The sequence below is a fragment of the Tenrec ecaudatus genome, chromosome 16, assembly GCF_050624435.1.
Source record: "Tenrec ecaudatus isolate mTenEca1 chromosome 16, mTenEca1.hap1, whole genome shotgun sequence".
In the NCBI taxonomy this organism is placed as follows: Eukaryota; Metazoa; Chordata; class Mammalia; order Afrosoricida; family Tenrecidae; genus Tenrec; species Tenrec ecaudatus.
Genome location: NC_134545.1, coordinates 80,060,354 through 80,074,061, shown reverse-complemented (window position 1 = coordinate 80,074,061; position 13,708 = coordinate 80,060,354). Strand labels below are relative to the sequence as shown.

The 13,708-nt window shown below is 52.7% G+C and overlaps 1 protein-coding gene across 17 annotated transcripts in view; it reads left to right on the top strand.

The window, feature by feature from the left end:
• The window catches only part of SORBS1 (sorbin and SH3 domain containing 1), a 280,510-nt gene that overhangs the window by 181,748 nt on the left and 85,054 nt on the right, over window positions 1-13,708 (top strand). For 9 of the 17 annotated variants that reach the window (XM_075534905.1, XM_075534903.1, XM_075534910.1 and 6 more), the window contains 2 exons: window positions 8,547-8,691; window positions 13,659-13,688. In XM_075534905.1, the coding sequence (XP_075391020.1) occupies window positions 8,547-8,691; window positions 13,659-13,688 (175 nt within the window). Of the gene's footprint in view, window positions 1-4,363; window positions 4,733-8,546; window positions 8,692-13,658; window positions 13,689-13,708 lie in introns of all 17 variants that reach the window. The other 8 variants (XM_075534907.1, XM_075534899.1, XM_075534906.1 and 5 more) reach the window with 2 other exon arrangements.

The following is a 13,708-nucleotide window of genomic DNA, read 5'->3' as shown; positions in this document are numbered from 1 at the left end:
AGGGCCGGATCTTAGTTTTAAAAAAAAACAAAAACAACTATGAACAAATTCTTATGCACTGCACATACCTTATTTTGAAGTAAAAACCCAAACGGGACAAAAACACCCGGCGGGCTGGATAAATGTCCTCGGCGAGCCGCATGTGGCTCGCGGGCTGTAGTTTGAGGACCCCTGGTCAAGAGGCTTTGAGGTGTCCGTTACCTCTTGTGTTTGTTCTTTCTTAATTCTGAAAGGACTTCCTGCATCTGGCTAGCCATTGCCAGGGCTGCGAGTGTGTACCCAGTGCAGGCAGGCAAAGTGGGCTGGCTGAGTGGTCGTCTGCGGCTGGTGCCAGGCCCAGCATCTCCATGCAAAGACAGAGAGAGAGAGGGATCCCATGACTGGCACCCCTAGAGGAGTGTTCATATATCAGCTGACACCCGCTGCCTCCACGTCCCCAGGCTTCGGAGAATGGTGCTTTCTGAAACTGGAAACGGGGATCCTACCGCTTTCTTCAGGAAGCCCCCATTTCTGCTGGCCCACTTTCGGAAAAGATGAATTCATTAATAGCCCGTTGGCGGGAGTGTAAAGGTGGCTCCTGCAATGATTTCAATAAAACTACAAGTCGTCCCTTCCCGGTAAAGTCACCCTGCCGATCGCCCTCCTCCATTAAGGCTCCAAGAAGCCCCAGCACAGGAAGCCCTTTGGCTCAAGAGGAAGCATCCTCTCTCAGGGTCAGAGCCCCAGGAAGGCTTGGGACCTGATGTCACACAGCCAGGCCGCCATATATGGCGACAGCCAAATCGAGTTAAATGCTCCCGCAGAAATTGATTTCTATCTTTGGACAAAAGGGAATCACTTAGGGAAACTTGAGCGCTATGTAAAAGTGATTCCAGGCCCAAATCAAAATGGTCTTTTACTTACCGCCTTAGCAGCCATCATCCACTTGCCCGGCTGTCCCTCTGGGCTGTGCTGCCCCAGGTGCTGCGTTCTCCTCTGTAACCCTGCCCCAACCTCCAGCCGCACTTGAATGAAAGCAACGGAGTTCATCTGAAAGTGCCTCCCCTCGCTGGCTGCTGGCAGAGGAGCTGCCCATGGTGGGGGCTGGGCTGGTGCACGTGGCCACCCTTTCCTGGTACCATCACAGCCACCTGGCCCGGCAGGCGGGCCTCAGGTTAGCCCAGTTAGCTCCTCTCCATTGATTTCTGTGGAGTTTTGAAAAATGAGTTTGTTCACAGATAAGAGGATTTACTGTCTCTGGGTTGATATTTTAATCCAGACTCAAAAAGGTTTTATTTCTGACCTATTCACTCTCTCTACCAACCTTCCTCTTGCTACCTATACCACGCACACACACACACACACACACACACACACACACACCCCAAAACACAAGAGAAAACAGCAAAGTAGAAAACAAAAACAAACCCTCACTCTCCCCATTTCTTGGTCACAAGCCCTTTACCGCCTGCTGACCATGCTCCGATGACCATGCTCATTTATGAGCCTGTCTCCCGCTCCCTCGATCTCTTGAAATACAATTAGCCTCGGTGAAGGAAATCCAGGAGAACGAACTGTCTTCCTCCTCCCATCTCCCAAGGTCAGATTCCCAGGGGAGCCACAGGCTGGCAGATGGCTCTCTTTGAAATGAGATTCACTCCATTGCTCTGCCCTCTGCCCCGCTGGGACCCGAAGAAGAACTAGGAGTTGTGCTGCGAGAAGGGGAATGAGACGTGAAGTACCCCTTTCTAGCTGTGAACTTGTCGCCAGGGCACTTGGGTCCTAGGCTAATACCTCTACTTGTCAGTGCGCAGGGTGGGAAAGGCTGAACGGGCCACTCCGGGGGCCTTCTTTGTCTGGGCCCTTGACTACATGCATCACAAATGGAAGACTGCGGGCCTGACCTCTCATGTCTGTCTTCCTTGTCATCATGAGCTCTATCAAATTGTGTCCTCCAAGAGCACATGGGGATGGTGGAGTCCTTCGCATTCTCTTGGCGAGGAGCTTTACTTGGTCTCGCTTAGGGGACTGATAGAGTTGAGTGCTTCCATGAAGACATCTGTCGCCTCTGAACCAGCATCTCCAATTGGTTCCTTTCTGTTTCAGCCCCCACCTCCTGAGAAGGTGTATTTCCACACCACATATACAGAGTCAACATCAACAGTTTAACAAGATCCCCAGGTGCTGTGAGGAGGGAGAGGGGCATGGAAAAATAACATTGGTCCATTGTATTTTTCCTTGAACTGTGTGACACGCCCCCCCCCATGAGGTAATTTGCATTTCCAACCCAGATAAACTGAATCCATCTACTATCAGGACCCCAGGTGACAAGTATACGTAAAACCCCCAGGTGAATGACTTTACACCTAAGAATCACACCGACCTTGTTCAGATACAGGCGCTCATGCAGTATCTTGGGGGTGGAAATAATCAAATCCTTGGGGAGTTGAATCGGAACAAACCTCTATCTACGTCTTGCAAATGGACAGAAGTAAGGCCCCTTCCTCCAGTCCTGTCTCCTCTGAGAAAAGACTGAAAGGTGTGCTGAAGTGTTTCCGTGAGCTTCCTTTTTTTTTTTTTTTTTAATTTCACGAACATTTTCAGAGAAAATGGATGGGTTTACAGAACATTTGCACAGAAGGTGTCCAGAGAGCAGGGACTTAAATGTTGAAAGCTAAAAACTTGGAAAAATCTTTGAGGAAAGGTGTGAGAGGGAATGGGGGGTGCTGAGGGCGTCTCCCACTTCTGGCGTCCCTCTTCGGTCAGGAGGCCCGAAAACAGGTGCAGATCCACGAGACTGGGTACCAGCATGAGCTTAGCAAATAGCACCTCCCGGGCTGCTCCCTCCTTTTGCTGTAAGGGAGAGGGCGGGGCCTGGTCCTTCACAGGTGAGTACCTTAGGGCTGGAGGCTTGGCTGACCCATCAGGGGTCTGTGGGCACCAAGCAGCTCTCACCTGAGGATTTGCCAGAAGTTGGTCGAGTATTGTCTTTTTTTGTTCCCGTGTGCTGTTGCCGTTTCTAATGGTCGTCCTTCCCATTGCCCCTCGTCTCTCGCCCACCTTGCCTCTGGCACCCTGTGGCCAAATACTAAAGGTTCTCTCTGGCCCACGCTCCCTCCTGCCTCAAGAGGACAGCTTTGCACGGCAGCCTCCCACCCTCTGCTGTGCCTCCCGGGGATCCCTCTACCTGAGCTCACCACGGCCTTACCTCGCACTCAGCACCCCCAGCCAGCAGGCCCCCTCACAGCCCCAGCCCCGCATCCCAGTTCCCCAAGGTGCAGTGCGCCCTGGGCCCTGGCTCCGGGGTGCCGCGGTCCCCTCTGCTTTCCCGCAGCTCCTGCGGCAGCACCCTGCAGCCACCGGGACAGTGGCTAGCAAGAATGTGAGCTCTAGTCCACGTCACACTGCTGTTGGTAGTCAAAAGGTCAGCAGCTTGTATGTGCCTTGTTTATCCAATAACGTTGGCCTGGTGGCATCAGAGAGCGCCTCCCGTGCTGCACGTGACCACCATGCCCTAGGCACTCCCTGGGAAGCTGCAGGCACTGGAGCACCACGGGCTCCCAGCATCTCCCACACAGCCGGTGCCGGAAAGCCACCCTTTGCCCCTCCTCCCCCCGACGCTCCCCAGCTGTTCTCTGACAGCCTTAAAGATGCTACTAACCACGGTGAGAGCCCTTCCCCAGGGACCCGGGCTTCGCTCCCAGGCGCGGTAAGACCACCTGTGCTAGACCCGCGGGTGCCCTCTGATCCCGAAAACCGGAGGAGAAAAGAACCTTTCCCTTTGCAGCCGTGCTGTCCAGCCAAGGCAAGAACAAGAACGTGTGTGTGTGTGTGTGTGTGTGTGTGTGTGTGTGTGTGTTCTGCACCGTCTCTTTCCAAACTGATGCCAGTGCCCGTGTTTGTCTACCGGAGTGCCCGCCCCTCTCCCTGTGGAAATAGCTCAGCACCCTGGTTGTTCTCAGCCTCGCTTGTCTCCCTCCCTCCCAAAGGTTTGCGTTTGCCCGAGTGGGTGTAGAACCCAGAGGTGATGTATGACACCCTGCCAGGGAACTTGCCCCCTCGCGCCCAGGCGCCACAGGTGGTTTTGTGGGGTTAAACACTGCCCGCTTGCCCCATCTGTGGTTCTGTCTCTCTCTCCCCTAAAGTGTTAAAGGGATTCAAAAATAGATGGATGGAAAGTGGACTTGGATGGGGCTCCCTCCAGTGTCACACAGTATCAGGAGGCCAGCTGGCTCACAGCAGCATCTCCTGCCCTCTGCGGAAAGGGCACCAATGACATAGTTTTCAGAGCGCATCATGGCATGACTGCCCCCGGCTACTTAAACGTGGGATTCCTCCTTCTCTGCCACCCCCCTTTGCGTAACGACCCCCTTATTTCCCGCAGGATACCACTTCCTCCAGCCCAGCCCAGCCTGAGATAATAGTTGTCCCTCTCTACCTGGTTAGCACTGACAGAGGGTACGAAGCCACTGCCAGACCGCCAGCACCTCTGGGGCCGCCTGGCTGCGCCCCCACATTCCCGGCGACCACTCCTGCCGGCTCGCCTCTGACCCTGCCGACACTAGACGATTTCATTCCCCCTCATCTGCAGAGGCGGCCCCACCACAGCCAGCCTGCCAGTGCTCCTGGCTCCTTGCCCCCCGTTAGCCAGACTCCACCATCCTTCTCACCACCACCTCCACTGGTCCCCCCCATCCCGGAGGACCTCCACAGAGTCTTGGAGCCTGACCTCACGGGAGCTGTCTCAAGTACCGTAAGCTTGCCGGAATCCCACCCCACCTCTCCTCTCCTCGCCTCTCCTCTCCTCTCCCAGCTTTCCTGAATGACTACCCCCTGCAGTAAGCACCTGCCCCCTTTCTCACCGGAATACTAAGCCCCCGAGGAACTGAGCATTGGCTGTCGCTGTTCCTGTGTGACGACTGGCCTGTGTGCTTTCGCCCAAGTGCATGCCACCCACCTGTGTGCCCTGGGTCTCACGGAGCCCTGGGGTACCTCTCCTCCTCTGTCCTATCCGGAATGCACCTCTTCCTGAAAGAAGTGTGTTTTCCCTCAGAACAGCACCTGCTGCATGGACGTCAGCGATGAAGATAAGCAAGACAGGTGCAGCTCAGGAAAGCTGAGGATTCAGGGGGGAAAGTCCAAGGCACATGTGGGGCTGAATAACAAGCGTCTCCCCAGCAAGAGAGCTAGTTGTAGGGGGGCAAGAGATTCGACTCTGTTGTTGATTTAACCAGGAAGCATGCTTGCCCTCTCTTATGTACAGAGATGACAGGAAACAGAACCAGGAGAGAGTTGGGTTTCATGTAGCCAGTCGATAGGGACACCTGCACAAGTGCTAGGATTGCTTCCTCCAAAGGCAGGGACTTGCCGGACGCCACTGTCCACTCGGCTCAGGCCTCATCCTGTGGGAGAAGAGCCCCTGCCACAGGCGAGGAAGCCCAGCTTGTCGAAGAGGAAAAAGCTGCATCCAAGAACTTAGGTCCATTCTCCTTCCCTCGGGACCCCTGGGACTTAGAGAGCCGGACACCCAGAACCTCAGTGACCGTGATATGGCTGGAGTCTGAGTGTGTTCACAGGGCTGTGACGTTCAGTGGGGTCAGGCATGCCTGGCATCGAGCAAGTGCCCAATGAGTATTGTCTGCCGTGGTGGGGAGTAAAGAGGGTCCATTACTGAGGACCTGCCATACTAAGTGGGTGGTCAGAGCCACTGGAAAGTAAGTAAGTAAGTGGCTATTCATCAGTCCCTGAGCTCCTGTCATGTTCTGGGCTCTGCTTGGTGTGCCAGGTCTGACTTCGAGCAGGTCAAAGGATTTTTTTTTAAGGTCTGGGTAGGTTCTTAAGCTTAGAGTCCTTGGAAGTCACCAGAGGGGCAGGAGAGTTAGTTGTTGATCCCTGCGTCATGGGCTCAGAGTCTCCGATGGAGTGGATGTGATGGGGAGACTTGGAACTCTGACCGAGTGAACAGTCACTCTGAGAGATTCTGATGCTGGACGGTCTAGAGAACACACTTTGAAAAATAGTGGTCTAGTGGTCGTGTAACTGTGTGATGTTAGTAAGCATTCGCTGGGATCCCTTCGAGTAAAGGGAAGCCAAGCCAAACCCACTGTCAGCGGGTGGTTTCTGACTCAGTCAGAGCAAGACTCCCCTAACAAAATGGGCCCCAGTAGCTCGTTAAAAGCTCGTTAAACTAATGCTGGTCATTCAGAAAGCGGGAAGGAACTTTCCTGTTGGCATGTTAGAGAAGTTGCAGGAGACATCAGGCAAGCCAGAGCTGGGAGCTGCTGTGTCCTGGACACAGGCCTCTTCTCAGATTTCCAGATGCGCCCACCCTAGTGTTAGTCAGAAGGAGTTAGACATGGCTCAACACTGTTGGCATCTTCTCTGCTGCACTGGCTTCTACCAGGATCTCCTTCATCCCCAGCTCCCTGTGAGGGTGAGTTTGGAAGCCCAGTGTTGTTTTGAAGAGTGCAGGTGTCTTTGCTTTGGCACCCTGCAGTGCAGCGTCTGCTTAGATCGAGACTTGCAGGTTCAGGTTCTTCCAGTGCTCATTAACAGTGCCCGGGCCGTTCCCCAAGTCTCTGCAGCCACCCCGGTGTAGACACAGCTCAGGGGAGACTTAAATTTACACCGTGACTTCCAGATCAACCCCCAGTAGTAGAGAAGGAGTTGAAAGAGGAACCTGTTGGGGTTCCTCTGTGGAGTGAGAATCATCAGGGAGAGCGAGCCCGGTGGATGAGTCCGTCCCTGGCCCTGCAGCGTGCTGAGAGTTGGAGAGAAGAAGGGGAGTCCTGTTGATTGGTCTGGGTTCTCTTATGATGCTCCAACAAAGCACACGCTGTAGCAGGAACCATTTCACATGCCCGTCAGTCCACTCAGACGCTGTAGACATGTATCCGCTGTCTGCCTGGTGTGTGGTGGTTTGGAGGAACACATTCTAGCCGTTTCCATCGGAATGTCACTTATCGTTATTATGCCACTTAGGGAGCCAGTTAGGAAGGGTCGTTGTTTTCCACTGGAGAGGAGGTACCTTGAACAAGATTACACTGAGCCTCTCAAGTCTTGGGGAAAGATTTTATTCAGTCAATGAAGCTGCCCCTCCCAACAGTTGGAGCTGTGAAGGGAACCTTTCACAAGGTGGACAGACCAAGCCAGAATTTACAAAGCCCCTAGTGGGTGTCAGGAACTGTCCCCAGAACTGACACTCATGCCATCATGGGTACATGTCCTCTGGGCAAAGTTCCTGAGAACCACCTTTGCTGGCAGACAGTCCCGTCATTCAGGTGGCGCTCATTAAGTACCTGCTGTTGGCAGAGGGTTGAGCTGGAATGGGGAAGAGCAAGAGAAAGCGGAGAGGGTCCTGGTGGGCTCCCTAGGGAGGGGATTAATGTCAAACCGGTTGCTATCAAGTAGATTCCCCTGTGCCAGTCGAGCTGTGGGCTTTCCGTAGATTGCTAAGTCTTTCTTCCCAGGCCCCGTGGTTGGCTCGAACAGCCAACTTTTGGTTAGTAGCTGAGCCCATGAACACTTTGCACTGTCTGGAGACTGCTTACAGAGTAGAGTCGGGCTTGGTCAGTGCGTCTCTAGCGGGCCATCATGGATGACGGCTCTAAAACATCTTGGTCTTCAAAGCCGTCGAGACTGAGGTGCCTTCTGGTTTTCTCACCCCAGCTCGGTGTCATCAAATCAACTCTGACCCCAGGGCTGGGTAGAACTGCCTCTGTGGGTTTTCCAGGGCGCGGTAATGCTCTGCTGAAGAAGAGCGCCTCGTCTTTCTCGCTGGCTTTTGAACCCGAGCCTTCCAACATGGAGCGTTAACAGCATAAATAGATACACTGGAAACAGGGGCCTAAGGACCCTGGTTGCGGTGCTGGGGTCTCGCCTTGGTTCGCTGACCGAAACTATATTCCAGCCATTGCACATGTTAGCCTTGGGGTTAGTCATTGTACCCGTCCCCCTAACGGTGACCTCGGGTTTTAAAAGCCAGCATTTGCGCGGGGATCTTGGTCATCCCAGTATGGAGTGAGAGACACCACCTCAGGCCAGGGTGACAGCCAGGTCCCAGAAGCACGCTTTGTGTGAACTTGTTCAGTGACGTGAAGCCGAGCTGCTTCCCGAAAGCACACTCCTCGCTGGTCACTGCTGTCGTTTTGCCCTCGCTCGCTCTCAAGTTTCTCCACACCACGCGCACGAAACTGTCCCCTTCCAGCCGGCTCGTGTTCCTGGCTCGCTTCTGGACTTGCATGAGTTGTGCATGTTGTTCGAGTTGGATCTGAACTGGCTGTTTCCCTAACTGGACTGGCCCGCGATGGTGACCGGGCAGGGACAATGACGGCTACCGCTGAGCCCGTCAGTAACGTTCACTTTCCCTCTCCCTCCCCTCACTAATACCAAGAAAGAGAACGAGTCCTCCAGATTAAACTTCTAACTGGAATTAATGATGTGTCTCCTTGTTTGCATTTCTTTTTTAGAATGAGGTGATTTTAAGCTTTCCATTTCTCCCCCTCAGACAAGATTAACTCTAGGTTCCGTGTATTTACAGCTCGTGACAGCGTGTGCTTTCTTTCCAGGGCTCAAGTCCTCTATTAAACGAAGCGTCCTCCCCCAACCTCGGAACGGGCGCCCAGCCTTTGGCACCGGTCAGCAAGCCGTCATCTGCCTACCCCTCCACCACCACCGTCAACCCGACCATTGTGCTCTTGCAGCACAATCGAGGTGAGGTCGCTGCTCGTGTGTCCCCAGCCCCCGGCTCCCTGGGATCAGCAGAGCGCGCCTCGGACAAGCTCAGCAGTCCAGAGCTTCCTGGAGGCCCCTGGTTCTATTCACTCCCAGGTGCTATAGATTACATCACAGGGATAGGCAGAGGCCTTGCCCACGGGGTGACTTCAGGTGGAGCTCTTGGGTGGCATAGACGGTTGGTTAAGCACTCGCTGTACAAGCTAACAGGTTGGTGGTTCAATCCACCCAGACACACTTTGGAAGTAAGGTTGAACAGTCTGTTTTCAGAAGGTCATTGTCTTGATGGCCCCATAGCGGGTAGCTCTACCCTACATCCTCGGGGTTCCCTTGCGTGGAAATGCAAGTAAGTTAAGAGTCGTGCAAATTGCTTGTATACCTTAGGTGTGTACGTTGGTCGTCTTCAGATGGTAAGACCATACATTGGTCGAGAAAAGGGGTAAAGTCTGTGCCTGTAATTCCTTGTCATGAGAATTCTAATTGGAGGCTTTGCATGGAAGACCTAGCTACCATAAGACCTCTTTGAAGTAAGGTTATAAACGCATGAGTTCTTTGACACCATGAATTATCTACTCCTAGCAATCCCCTTAAGGACCAAAATTTTGTTCTTAAAGATTTTTTTTTGGTAGAAAAATGTATACAAGCCAAAATACTTTTTTCTGTTCTAAAACAGAGGGTGTTGAACTATTTTCATCATTTATTGACAATACTTCTTGCCCTGGGCCCCTTGGGGACAGGGGATTTATGTGGCCTTCTATGGTACTAGGCGCCTGGGAGCACTGCAGGCAAAGCGTTGGGCTGCTAACCAGCAAAGTTGTTGGTTCAAGCTGCAGAGTCTGTCTGTGGGAGGAAGACGAGGCTCGTATAAAGATGCGCAGCCTCAGAAACACTGTAGGACTGCTGTGAGCTAGAATCAACCCCCTCCCAGTGGGCTGAGTTTCGAGGCTGCTCCTTCTCCGTGTGGCCATAGACGACTCTGCTCGGACCTTTTCTGTGTGTTGCGCTGTTTGTGCCTCTTACTGAGTCCGGTGGGTCATTCTCGTCTCTAAAGGATATTGGGACTGGACAAAGCGGAAGTGTTTCAAGGTAATAATTGTACGCGTCCGACCCTTCTGCTTCACAATCCCAGCGCATGATACCCAATCCAGAGCTTTCCTTTTTGCAATCCCACTGAGGGATGATCCCACCAAGGGATGAAGCCGTCTGCCTTGTGAACCAATACCAATTTCTAGGGTAGAAAGGGTGTTTGAATTTGAACTTCGAAGAACAGTGGAGGTTTATGTTGCTCAGAGCTCAACACCGAGCACCACATCTTCCTCTTCGTGCCTCCCCGCTCGCCTGCGTCTTAGCTTCCCTGCCCAGCCTCCGCCTCCCTCTGCATTAACTCCGCTGAGAATGAGACTGGAGTCTATTTTTAATTTTCTTCTGTTTCCAGCTGCTCACTCGAAGAGCGGCTGAATGGAGCATTTTCTCTCTCTCCCTCTGAAGCCTCCTACTCAAATGTTCATCCTGGTGGTGCTTCTCTGTCTTTGCCCTCCGTGCATGGCCCCACGTTGTTTTCACTGAGGGGCCTTGGCTCTCCAGGAGATCACAAGGGCCCAGCCCTCACACTGGGCTATGCAAGAGCCTATTATTCTCCAGCCAGCCCGGCCCTGCCCCTTACGGGTAGGAGCTCTCTGGATCCAGAAAGGGTCTGTAATCCAGGACAGAGTGCGCGTGGGGTTCTCTGTGAACTTCTTTATGACTCATCCTTTTAAAATATCCAAACGGAAGCAGTGTGAGTTCCCAAAAGAAAAGCCGTTTCTTAAAAAAAAAAAAAAAAAAAAAAGGGAGGGGGGTTATTCCCTAGGCAACCCGGTTCTTGGGAAATGCCAAGCCTGATGTCAGCTGCTTCTCCGAGTTCCTCTCGTGGTGACATCTGGTGAGACACGGCCGCAGGCGTGTCGCCAGTTCTTCTTGCTTCTCCTTAGTACCCATGGCTCCTAGTGTTTTTCCAAATATTCTTTGACTCTTGCCTTTTCTCTCTTTTCTGAGCTCTGCCCTTGGGTGTGAAGGTAGAATTTCTTCAGAAAAGGATGGAACCTCCTCTCTGGGGGGGCGGACAACAGAGAAGTGGGTCAGGGGAGATGTCAGGCAGTGTAAGATATGACAAAATTAAAATTTACAAATTATCAAGCGTTCATGAGGGAGGGTGGATTGGGGAGGGAGAGGAAAAAAATGAGCCGATACCAAGGGCTCAAGCAGAAAGCAAATGTTTTGAGAAGGACGATGGCAACAAATGTGCAAATGTGTTTGGCACAATGGATGGATGGATAGATTGTGATAAGAGTTGTATGAGCCCCAATAAAATGATTTAAAAAAAAGAAATGAATGATGAAGGCATATACTGTATTAAAAAGAAAGGGATAGAAGCAATAGCAGTCGTGCGAGGACCATGGCTGTGAAGTCAGGTCCTGGTCATGTGGAGCCAACCTGTGTCAGAGGAGAACTGTGCTCAGTAGAGTTTTCAGTGGCTGATGGCTTTTTTGGGGAAGAAGATTTCCCAGGCCTTTTTCCTAAGGCAGCCCTGGGTGGACTCGAACCTCCAACCCATCGGATGGCAGCTGAGCACGCTCACTGTGTGCACCATCCTGTGGCTCCGGTGAAAAGGCAGCATCCTCAAAGGGCCCCCGGACAACGTGGGTCCATTTCTTCAACAGGTCAGTCCTGGTTCCGGGGACTCTTCAGCCACGAACAACCGTAAAGAGGAGGTGGGCCAGGAAGCGCCTAGGGGCCTGGCAGCCGCCTGGCCTTGTGTTACTGATTATCTATGGGGTTGAGGTCAAGCATTTTTTTTTTGGCCTCTTTTTGGAATGTTCCCTATTTCGCAGTCCTGCCTTGCCTCATAGATGGTACCCGTAACAACAATTTCTTAACTATCGCAAAGTCTCCTGGGGGAAGAATAACTTGACCCCACTGCTGGGATCCTGGTGGAGTCCTTCCTAAAAAAAGATGCCTCACATTCCCTGCCACCCACTTCCCAGCTCACGCTGTCCCAGGGCAGTGTGACAATACATATGCCTCCCAAGCCCAGCTTCCTCCAACGTTGAGCAAACGGCACCAAGCTCTTGTCTGGCCCCGGCCAGTGGTTCTCAACCTTCCTAATGCCAAGACCCCTAATACAGTTCCTCATGTGGTGGTGACCCTCACCAACCATAACATTATTTTCGTTGCTACTTCCCAACTGTCATTTTGCTGCTGTTATGAATCGGGTGACCCTTGTGAAAGGGTCAATCAACCCCCCAAAGGGGTTGAGACGCACAGGTTGAGAACCACTGTACCTAGCCTGTTCCCTGAGCTGTCACGTGCCATGTGTCTGAGGGTAAATCACGTGTGACCAGGATGAGATCTTAATCCGAGAACTCGGGACTGGGAGAGCCCTGCGGGCCCCCCTTTCAGGCTGTCTCGATCTTCAGTGGGCACTGATCGCCGAGGCTCTTGGATTCTGGTAGTCTGGTGAAGCTGGGGAGCGGATACTCTACGTTTTCAACAAGCAAGTGATTACCACGAGCTTACAGGGCAAGAGTAGCTGCTGATTCATGGAGGTCAGGAGCTTAACAGCTCTCACACGTGGCTTTTGGGTCTAGTCTGGACACCAGCCTAGGGTGGTCAGCTCCTAACGTAGCTAAACAACACTGCTGGGAGACTATTGCTACTCCCAAGCAGAACCTTTTGTTCATCCCCCCAAAGAAAAGGCCATCCACGCCCCACAAGTGTGAAGCCCCTCCTCACCTTCTAAGTGGAATAAATTTGCTTCCATCGGGTGAGAAAGCCCGCTGCCGAGTTTGGGAACATAGCTTAAGTTGAGCACCTTCATTTAAACTGAGGCCGAGCGGGTAGGGCTTGACCTCGTGCCATCTGCCCCTCGTTGGTGACAGAACTGGTGCCCAGACGCATGGTCCATCTGCACATCGGGGTTGGGTGGACACGGCTTCTGCGAGCTGCAAGTGCCCCATGCCACTCTGTTTACCTCTTGTCTGTACTGATTGTGGTAGGAGGCTGGGGACCCAGCCAATGGAGGCGTGTTTTAATGACAGAGCACCCTTGGGCTGGCAAGAAGTCTATTTTTATCTATGTGCCTGCTTTATATTTAGCTGGGGGAGGTAAAGGTCATTGGGGGGGGGGGATGTTTTCCATAGCACGTACCTGCAGGACTATGAGTGCCCAGAAGAGAGAGAGGGAGAGTGTGAGAGTGAGTGAGTGAGCTATAGCCCAGCAGAGCATGTCTTTAGTGACAAAAACATTGGGCCAGCAATGGATTAGATTTAGATTCAGTATCATCTTGGGTCATTGGTGCCCCTTACCTGAGGCCTCCAAGCCAACATTGACTTGTTAAAATGTCCCCTGTATCCCGACCAGCCAATTGATGGAATGATTGAGAGCATGACGTTGAGCAACCCTGTGAACTTTCCGATGCCTGTTTCTTCATCGGTTCAGTGGGGAGACCTGGCACCCCGCCAGGGTTGCTGTGAACATTACAACAGTGCTTCGCGCTTGGTGAGCGCTCAGGGACGGGACCTGCCGTGGCTATAATTAATCAGTACATTTCGGGAGCTGCCGTGGTTTCCGTTACAACTACATTTCTCCCTAAAGGTACCAAGACTGAGTGAGGTAGGCAGTCGAAGGTCCTGCTTACTTGAAAGCAAGAGTAGAGTGGGTTTGGGAGAAGCAGTGCACGGCTAGTAAACAATGCCCACACACTCTCCTGGCACACAACCTAAGGGGTCCATGCCCAGTTAACGGGCCCATGGAACACCCTGCAGTCAGCCGGCCACATGTCATTGCAGCATCTACGCCCAGAGGCGATGGGGACACAGTGTTTGGGATCTTGATGAGCCCTGCCGGGACACTGTGGTCTCACCCTGTGCTGAGTCTCACTTACACGATCTTCTCTTCTTTTGTTACAGAACAGCAAAAGCGACTCAGTAATCTTTCAGGTAGGTGAAAATATCTGTTG